The sequence below is a fragment of the Mus pahari genome, chromosome 1 (genome assembly GCF_900095145.1).
Source record: "Mus pahari chromosome 1, PAHARI_EIJ_v1.1, whole genome shotgun sequence".
NCBI classification, from domain to species: domain Eukaryota; kingdom Metazoa; phylum Chordata; class Mammalia; order Rodentia; family Muridae; genus Mus; species Mus pahari.
Genome location: NC_034590.1, coordinates 109,671,526 through 109,680,349, shown reverse-complemented (window position 1 = coordinate 109,680,349; position 8,824 = coordinate 109,671,526). Strand labels below are relative to the sequence as shown.

The following is an 8,824-nucleotide window of genomic DNA, read 5'->3' as shown; positions in this document are numbered from 1 at the left end:
TCTCTAATGCATGATACCAAAAGCTCTACATAAGAGATAACTGCCCAGGATATAAACACACAGCCTGCCTTAAACCTGGATGTCCACACTTTTAAAAGAAAATGGCCAGTGGTTCCTCCAAGGGGAGCACAGAACATGTACATCTGCCATATAAATTACCTTGCTGTTCTCTGACAGGATATCAAATACTCAGTCGCACATCCCAAATGGTTCAACATCTGGATCAAGTCACATTTGGTGCCTTCTGCCTCCTCAATGGAAACAGGGAAATAATTTTTTGAGGGCGACTTTGACATCCTTGTTCCTCAGAGAATAAATGACGGGGTTCAAGGTAGGGCTGACTGCTGTATACAATAAGGCAACCACTTTGCCATTCTCCAAGGAGGATCCAGAGCCAGGCTGCAAATAGGTATAGATGACAGTGGAGTAGTATAGGACAACCACCACAAGGTGGGCTGAGCAGGTGGAGAAGGCTCGCTTCTTGCCCTCAGCTGAGCGGATACGCAGGATGCTTGCAATGATGAAGCTGTAGGATATCATAGTCAACAGAAAGTTGACCACACCAAAATAAACATCTGCGATGACAATCATGATGTTGTTGAGGGTGGTAGGGCTGCAAGACAGAAGCAGCAATGTTGGGACTTCACATAAGAAGTGACGAATTTGGTTGGGGCCACAGAAATTGAGTTGGGCCATCAGGCCAGTGTGCACAGATGTGCTGGCTGCACTGATGACCCACACACTGCCTGCAAGCAGGACACAGATGGGCCAACTCATCAGCATGCTGTAGTGTAGTGGGCGGCAGATGGCCACATAGCGGTCATAGGCCATGGCAGTGAGCAGCAGCAGCTCAGCCCCTAGAAACCAGGTCAGGAAGAAGAGTTGGGTCATGCATCCTTTATAAGAGATGTGACTGCTCTTACCCACCAAACCCTCCAGCAACTTAGGAAGAACAGTGGATGTACAGACGATGTCCAACAGGGCCAGGTTTGCAAGGAAGAAATACATGGGGGTGTGAAGGCTTGGGTTGAGGCTAAAGGCTATGATGATGAGGGTGTTTCCTGCAAGAGCCAGAATGTAAAGAAGCAAGAAAAAGGACAAGAAGAGAGCCTGGAGCCCAGGGTCCCCAGAGAGTCCCTGCAGGACAAACTCCACCACAGTTGTGTAGTTGTTTATTTCCATTTGAGACAGAGTCCTGGGAGTTACTGTGACACAGCTGGGGATGGTCAAAGAGACACAGGGTGTGGGACAGCCATCATTTCACACCGGGTTCAGTCAGCTGTGAGTAGGAGGGCTTCCCTTGGCTCTGTTGCTGTAGAAATGATAACATCATCTATCAGCACAGTGTGACAGTGTGAGCATGAACTCTCCACTCTATACACAGTAGACCCAGAACAGAAGGAACCCCTGTCTGTGATGGGCAGTATCCTTCTACAGCCTCTGTTTGATTTAACATAGATCATTCCTATGTTACCCTGAGAACTGGAGCTCCTCTTAGCATATATGCCAGGCAGCTAAGGCATACCAAAGGGCAGTCTGTTCCATAGCATAGACTTTTTGGCCCTAGAGAGGACCAACCTTATCAAGGGGTGGGCCAGGGTTCTCAAAGGCAGGCAGAAAAACAGTTCCAGGATGCATGTTTTGGGGTCTGGATAGATTTAGAACACGGAGTTGCGACAGAATGGCATGCAGGTGGTTCAGATGGCCCTGGCTCTTGGGGAATGAATATAACCCTTTTGTAAATACCAAAACTGTCTATCTCTATGTGATCACTCTAAATCACTCCCTTGAGGATGACAAACCCAGTGAGGACAACAGGTATCACTCACTTCCCTGGGAAGGCTTGTGCCTGCCAGAGAAGGTATCAGGCTGTGCCAGGACTAGAAACAACATGAAAGGCATGGACATGGCTTCAAGCCAGCCCCAAATTTCTAGGCTATCGCTCCTACCCAGCTTCATGTCTGTCTTCCCCTCTCCTCATACACATATATCTCTAATCATCCAGGACTCTCTGAGCATATGAGCTGCTCAGGTAGACAAGGATGTGGACTGATTAGCATGCAGAGAAAGAGCTCTGCCCCTTTCTAGTGTCTGATGCAAGTGAACATGCCCAGACCCATCCTGGACACTCCATGAATGGGATGTTGGCTACATGAAAACAAAGAACTCACAAAGGGTATATGCTGAACAAAGAAGACACTCTCCCCCTGTGAGTGCACAGATCAAGGCCTTTCTCCTACTGGGTGAACTTAAGAGCATGTTTGAGCTTTTTATAAGTCCATCCCCTCCCACTGAAGAGCTAAACTACCCATAGAACCTTCAGAACCCATACTTGGGCCCACAAAAGGAAATATTTATCTGTCAGCCTTCCCTGCATATACCCAGGGGCCTCATACAGAAAGAAGTGCCTCTCAACTGAACCCCCAAATCCCCTCTATCTACAGCTCAACCTCACTAACTGTCTGCTTCTAACTATTCAGGTCACAGGTGGCTGAACTCTGTACCAGATCGACAGGAAACCACCATGCCTCTCTACAGACCCAAATCTGCCTCAGAGCCAAGCCACAGGGCAAGATTTCTATTCACACTGATCAACAGTCCAGATAGGTCATAAAAAAGACCTATAGAGCCATGCATTTAAAATTTCAAACTGTAACTATGAGTCAAAGTAATTCTGGTAACAGATTTTTTTTCATTTTTATATACTAAAATAGATCAGGGCAAAACCAAATCTCTTCTGAGAATTATCCCTCCCTCACAGAAAACACAGAAAGAAGAAAGAAAGAAAGAAAGAAAGAAAGAAAGAAAGAAAGAAAGAAAGAAAGAAAGAAAGAGAGAGAGAAAGAAAGAAAGAGAGAAAGAAAGAGAAAGAGAGAGAGAGAATATGGGTGCCCAAAAGGAAGAAGGGAATAGAGGAAGGAGCAACTCACATGAAAGGAGAAGCTGTCTGTGGCTGCCCATCTAAACCCAAGATGTCTGCATGTCATAGAGAACATACACGATGGGCATAAAGTTAGAACCCTGTGTCTCTCTTGTTTGCTCTTGACCTTAATGTAGGGTCTGCCCCATGGGGTGGACACTGAGATTGCTAGGGAGTGGCCCACAGAGAGCAATTACCCACAGTGAGGTAAACAGGAGTCCCTCTAGGCCATAGTCCCCAAGCTGAGACACCAGGACCCTAAGGCATAGAGAAAGCAGATGCCTGAGGTCATGTGCACAGCTCTAGAACACTGACCCCCTGTGGAGGTTTCTACCCTGGGGAGGCCCACAAGACAGCTTGGCTAAGAGTCATGTACCCTTCATCCCTGTAGGAGGATGTATTTCTTGTTAACAAACTGTCCATCAGCATAGTCTATGAGTTTCCCTCATCTCATTTTATCATTACATCATTACATCACTATATCATTACATTACCTCCGTGTGACATGGTCCTATCAATAAACCAACTCTGATCAATTAGCTCATCACTGTTTGGGGACAGAACGTGTAAGCCACTCTCATGTATTGCCTGGGGAGTGCATAGTCATTGTGGTAGATCACAGTTGAGCTTGACCTTGAATGGATGTAATTTCTCACTGCAGTTTTCAAATCTTCCCATGAGATTGTGTGAAGACTGTGGAGGTCAACGTCAGCACCAGTGTACAGAACTTGAGCTCCGCCATGTTCTGTGGCATGAGCCCTTGGCAGCAGATTGGCTTCTCTACAAAGCCAGAAGATTCAGAGCAGAGGTGAACCATCTCTTGCAGTCACAGAACAGTGCAGAAAGTAACCCATTCAGAATCAGTCATTGCAAAAAAACAAAGGAGCTAAAATAATCCAAACTCCACAAACCAAATGACAACTGGCCACCTTAAGTTCCAGATCCTCCAAAGTCCTTGAACTCTGTCAATATACACATTTTCAATCTCTCCTAAAATGTCCCCCCACTTAACAGAACAACAAACACAACACTTTTAGCACAACACAAGATTTGAGCAATTAAGGTGAAATAAGAGCTTCAATTACATTTGATCTTTCTACTCAATTATTGATAAAGAGATGAAACTGAGTTATAAAACTAATAAGTAATCAAAGGCTATAAACCTGATTTAAGGATAATGAATAGTCCAAAATAAGTCACCATGTTTATAGCATATAAACCTCAAAACTGGGGCTAATTAGCTCATGGAAAACTGATGGTCATCTATCTGCCCCTTACTAACCTGGAGCAGCAGTCATCCAGAGAGCACGGTACCCAGACAGCCCAGCAATGAGATGTGGCAGTGTAGCCATGGACCTAACAACTTCCCATGGGCCTGTGAGGACTCTGTCTTCTGTCTGTGAAAATATCATGTGGTGGTTTGTCTGCTATAATGACGACATGCAGTGAAGGCCATTAACAGCTAAAAGCTAACAAGCTGGGAGGGGCTGTAGGGTCAAGAACTTGAATGAGGTGGACAGCCCTGCAACTGGCCTGTACTGCTCCTTGAAGCAGCCCCCCACCACCACTTCAGCTCAGGTATGACAGCACAGAGTACAGGAGGCTTTGACTCTTCAAGATCAGAAGGCACAGTAAGCCACATTTTTTCATTTTTATTCAGGAAGCAGCTGTGGGACTATCTCCTACCCAACCCCAAATCGCAAGAGGGCTCAGAAGAGGAAAGCTAGGGGGAGCTGGTCATGGAGGCTCTATGAAAGCAACTCTGATGACATCTGATGGGCTCCTGCAGAACACACAGCAACATGTTATCCATAACACACCCAGTGCATTAAAAGACCTGACATTGCATTTAGCAAAGTAGGAGCCCATGCTCATCACCACTCTGGGTGATGCGAGTATACACATCCCTCATAGAGTTAGGCAGGCCTGTCTGGGCTACCTCTAAGGAGAACAGTACTTAGAATATCTCAGTGGCTGCCTTTTCATGAGAATTAAATCAGAACGATTTGAAGATGACCTTGGGCTCTCCTTGTTCAGTAGAATGGATGATCAGACTTTGGCTCATCCCATTGCTCATGGTTACAGGAGCTCCACTTGTTGATGTCCTGGAGCTGCCTAGGGGCTGGTGCACATGGGGCTGTACAATGCCAGGTTTAGTCACTGGGGGCCAATTTGTTCCCTTTGTAGTGGTGCTGTCTCTTCCAGCAGTTTGGACATAAAGAACTCCTGGGACCACATTTAGTTGTGATCTTGGAAGACAAATATATCAATAGTTTCACACACCTAGAAAGATCCAAGGTTACATGGGCTAGGCTTACTGTGTATCACTCCAATAAGTTGCCAACCTGCATCCCTTTCATTGGGTTGGTTGGCTGTTCCACATGGACCTAATCCTGGGCTTCCTCCCACAGGATCCCTATCCAGGGAAGCCTTCCTTCTCCCTCTGGGTCTAGCCTCCACTCAGCCCCAGGTGCTCTCTGTGATTGTAGTTGTGGGCTTGTTTTTATGTTTGACTACCTTTTATTGAGACACAGTCTAACTGTGAGGTTCAAGTCCTGGGATTATTGTTGTGCCCCATGGTACCTGATTTATCCATAAGTTTGTATTTNCTAGAAGCTAAGGAAAACATTAACAAAGACATCACAAGAGTAAATGTGTTACAAAATCACTACCTTCCATGCAATGTGTGTTTGGCTCACACAATCATTTTCTCTAAGTACTTCATTCCTGTTACAGTTTCCCACCTGTGAACTGTGCTAGCCTTATTATCTTTTCCTCACTGACCTGAGTGTCCAGCAAGTGCATCCAGCTTATATCAAAATAAAACTAACCCTCCCTCCTTCATCTGCATCACTGAGGCCAAAAGTTTCTGGTAGAGCTTTCTGGGAAACAAAAACTCAAATGTCACTTCAAGGGAGCCACTTAAAGGCTAGGAGCCTGAATTGCAGCCTTGGAACCTAGAGGAAGCAGGTCTTTCCTGGCATGGCGATCAGGCAGGAGCAGATGCTGTGCTTATTTGAACAACAAATGACTCTCATAAGCTCAGGTATTTGAAGTTGGCTGCCAGGTGATTCCACTGTTTGGGGAGGTATAGGGTGTATGGCCTTGCTGGTGGGAGAAAATCACTGAAGGTAAGCTCTGGTGTTTAGAGCCTTGCCATGCCTCCAGTTTCCTCTCTTTGCTTCGTGGTCATGGTTGATGATGTAATCTCTCAACATTCTGCTCCAGCCACCATGCCTGCCTTGCTGCTATGCATCAAGGATACANGGACCATTATCCTCCTGGAACTGTCAATCCAAAGAGACCCCGCTATGAACTTCCTTTGTCATGGTATCTTATCACAATGACAGAGAAGTAACTAAATCAGATGGGGAGAACCCTCTCCACTGGAGAACGGAACAGCAGTGGCATTTGCACCACTTGGTAGAAAACCAGACCTCAACAATGTTTCCTATTGGCTCACCTTGACTCCATGGAACCCAGCAATGCTCCCCACTGGGTCAGCCTTACCCAGGAATCCTGTTCACTGTGGCTTTTCCCATCTGTCTTATCTGTAAACAATTCCCTTCACAATGCAGGACATGCCTCCTGTCAGTCCAGGAACATTGCAGCCCACTAACTGAAGTCACCACTCCCTATGTGAACACAAGTCATTCTTACATAGAACCATAGTGGGCTGATGTCATTGTTACAGTTTCCATCTGGGGCTGCAGATGGGGAGTATCGACTGGGACTGAATGTGAATAAATAAATTAAAGGAAAAAATCAAAATAGCTAAATTCCTAAAACTGATCAGATTCACAAGGCCCCTTCCATCCATTAATAAACAATAAAGGCTGCTGAGAGTCACCATCACACAAGCCAAAGAAGACTCTGAGACCAGACCAGCTGCCTGGAAGAAGAAACCGACTGAGGTGCCTGGAATATGTTTAGACCTACAGACTCATTGGAAAGAACACTCTCCAACCTCCTGAGCTGCCTGGAGTGTGCTCCAGGTTCCCAAATGTTGTGAGCTGTCACCCAACTTGTGGTGACCTTTGGTGATACAGCTCCTGTAACTAACCTTTCCTCCACATTCCTGTACATACCACAAGCCTCAAATGCTGAGGAAGCAGCCTCCTGTTAATAGGAGAGCGAGCTGTGGTCATTAAGGTTGAGGCCATCTAGACACTATGTGTGTACTAGGCTCTTGTCACTTCCCACTCAAGACTGCCAGTTGGGGTACAGTGAAGGTTAAGTCCCTGAGTGTGATTTATGAATCAGAAGCTAAGGCTAAGCTAATGTTGACAGGGGGCAGGACCTTCCAATGGGGAGTGCCACACAAAGGGCACACAATATGGTCAGGCTGCTCTGATTCAGCTTTCAAATATAGCATGGAAAGACATTTCAGGTTCCTGAATTTTACTTATTTCCAGAGAAGAATATTTTAATACAGAAAATAGTCCTAGAGGTTCATTTACTGGACTTCAAAACACACTATGCACCACCTCCATTACTCTATCCCTCAGTGCCCAGAGGGGGTTCAGGGAAAGGGGTGTGGGTGACTATGCTGTGCTGTCTCTGTTCCCAATGCCATCTAGCAAACAAGCTCAATAGAATAATGGCATAGCCTGGGCTAGCAGCCCTGAGAACCTACTCCTGAGGTCGATCTCCATCCCTTGTTTCCAAAGGGCCTTTTATGGTGAACTTTCATTATTGAACACCAGTTCACTTCCTGTTGGCCATGGGACCCATCATTGTGGTTTGTGTCCCTGGTGAGATTCCCTTGAAGAAAACTAATTTTTCATTTGAAAGTGGCCATCAATTGGACACAGCGTCTGTGTTAGGGATGGGGGCTTGAGTCCACTTCTCCTTTCTGCTCTAAGACTCCATCAGGTGCCGACCCATGCAGGTCCTGTGTATGCTGCCTCAGTCTCTGTGAGTGTGTATGTGTTCAGCCCTGTTGTATCTAGAAGGCCTTGATGCTTTGATGGCCTCTATCCCCTCTGGCTCTTACACTCTTGCCCCCTCCTGTCCCACAGAGTTCCCTGAACTCTCAGGAGAGGGACTGATGGAGACATTCTTTTAAGAGCTGTGTGTTCCAAGGTCTCTCTTTCTCTGTATATTGTCTGGCTGTGGGTCCCATCTGCTAAAGGAGGAAGCTTCTCTGATGATGGCCGAGCAAGGCACTGATCTGAGTACAGTTCATCATTGTTAGGAGTCATTTATAGCTGAGTTCCTTTAGTAAAACAGTGCATGTTATTTTCTTCTTGGTCTTGCCTGTCTACTGTCAGGTTCTTAGCCACCCAAGCAGCACTGAATAATGGTTTCATCTCATGCAGTAGGCCTTAAAGCTGGTATTGGCTGGTGACTACCACAAGCCTTGTGTCACTATTGCTTTTGCAGGCAGATCTCTCTTGTAGACCAAAGTGTTTGTAGCTGGGCTGGTATTTTCCTTTCTCCTTTGGTGGTGTGCAGTCTATCTTCTAATATCATGAATACTACTCCATAGGAGGGCTTTAGGTAGGCCGCATATCAATCATGCCTGGCATGGTGGTTTGAATAAGAATGGCCCTGGAAGGCTCATATATTTGAATGCTTAGTCACCAGAGAGTGGCACTATTTGAGGAGGGTAAGAAGTTATGGCCTTGTCACAGAAGCTGGCTTAGAAATTTCAAAAAGTCTACATGAGCCAGGCATGGTGGCGCACGCCTTTAATCCCAGCACTCAGGAGGCAGAGGCAGGTGGATTTCTGAGTTTGAGGGCAGCCTGGTCTACAAAATGAGTTCTAGGACAGCCAGAGCTATACAGAGAAACCCTGTCTAGAAAAACCAAAAAAAAAAAAAATCTACACAAAGCCTAGTCTCTCTCTCTCTCTCTCTCTCTCTCTCTCTCTCTCTCTCTCTCTCTCTCTCTCTCCCTCTC

General features: G+C 46.1%; 1 protein-coding gene across 1 annotated transcript; it reads right to left on the bottom strand.

Annotated features, from left to right (window-relative positions):
* Positions 1–237: 237 nt before the first annotated feature.
* LOC110327255 (olfactory receptor 13A1-like) lies at positions 238–1,274 on the bottom strand. Its single transcript, XM_021206068.1, has one exon. The coding sequence runs from the start codon at positions 1,180–1,182 to the stop codon at positions 253–255; it is 930 nt and encodes a 309-aa protein (XP_021061727.1). The 5' UTR covers positions 1,183–1,274; the 3' UTR covers positions 238–252.
* Between the last annotated feature and the right edge of the window lie 7,550 nt (positions 1,275–8,824).

Excerpts from the sequence above, each read along its gene's own strand:
- LOC110327255 (XM_021206068.1), bottom strand. The coding sequence starts at position 1,182 with ATGGAAATAAACAACTACACAACTGTGGTGGAGTTTGTCCTGCAGGGA.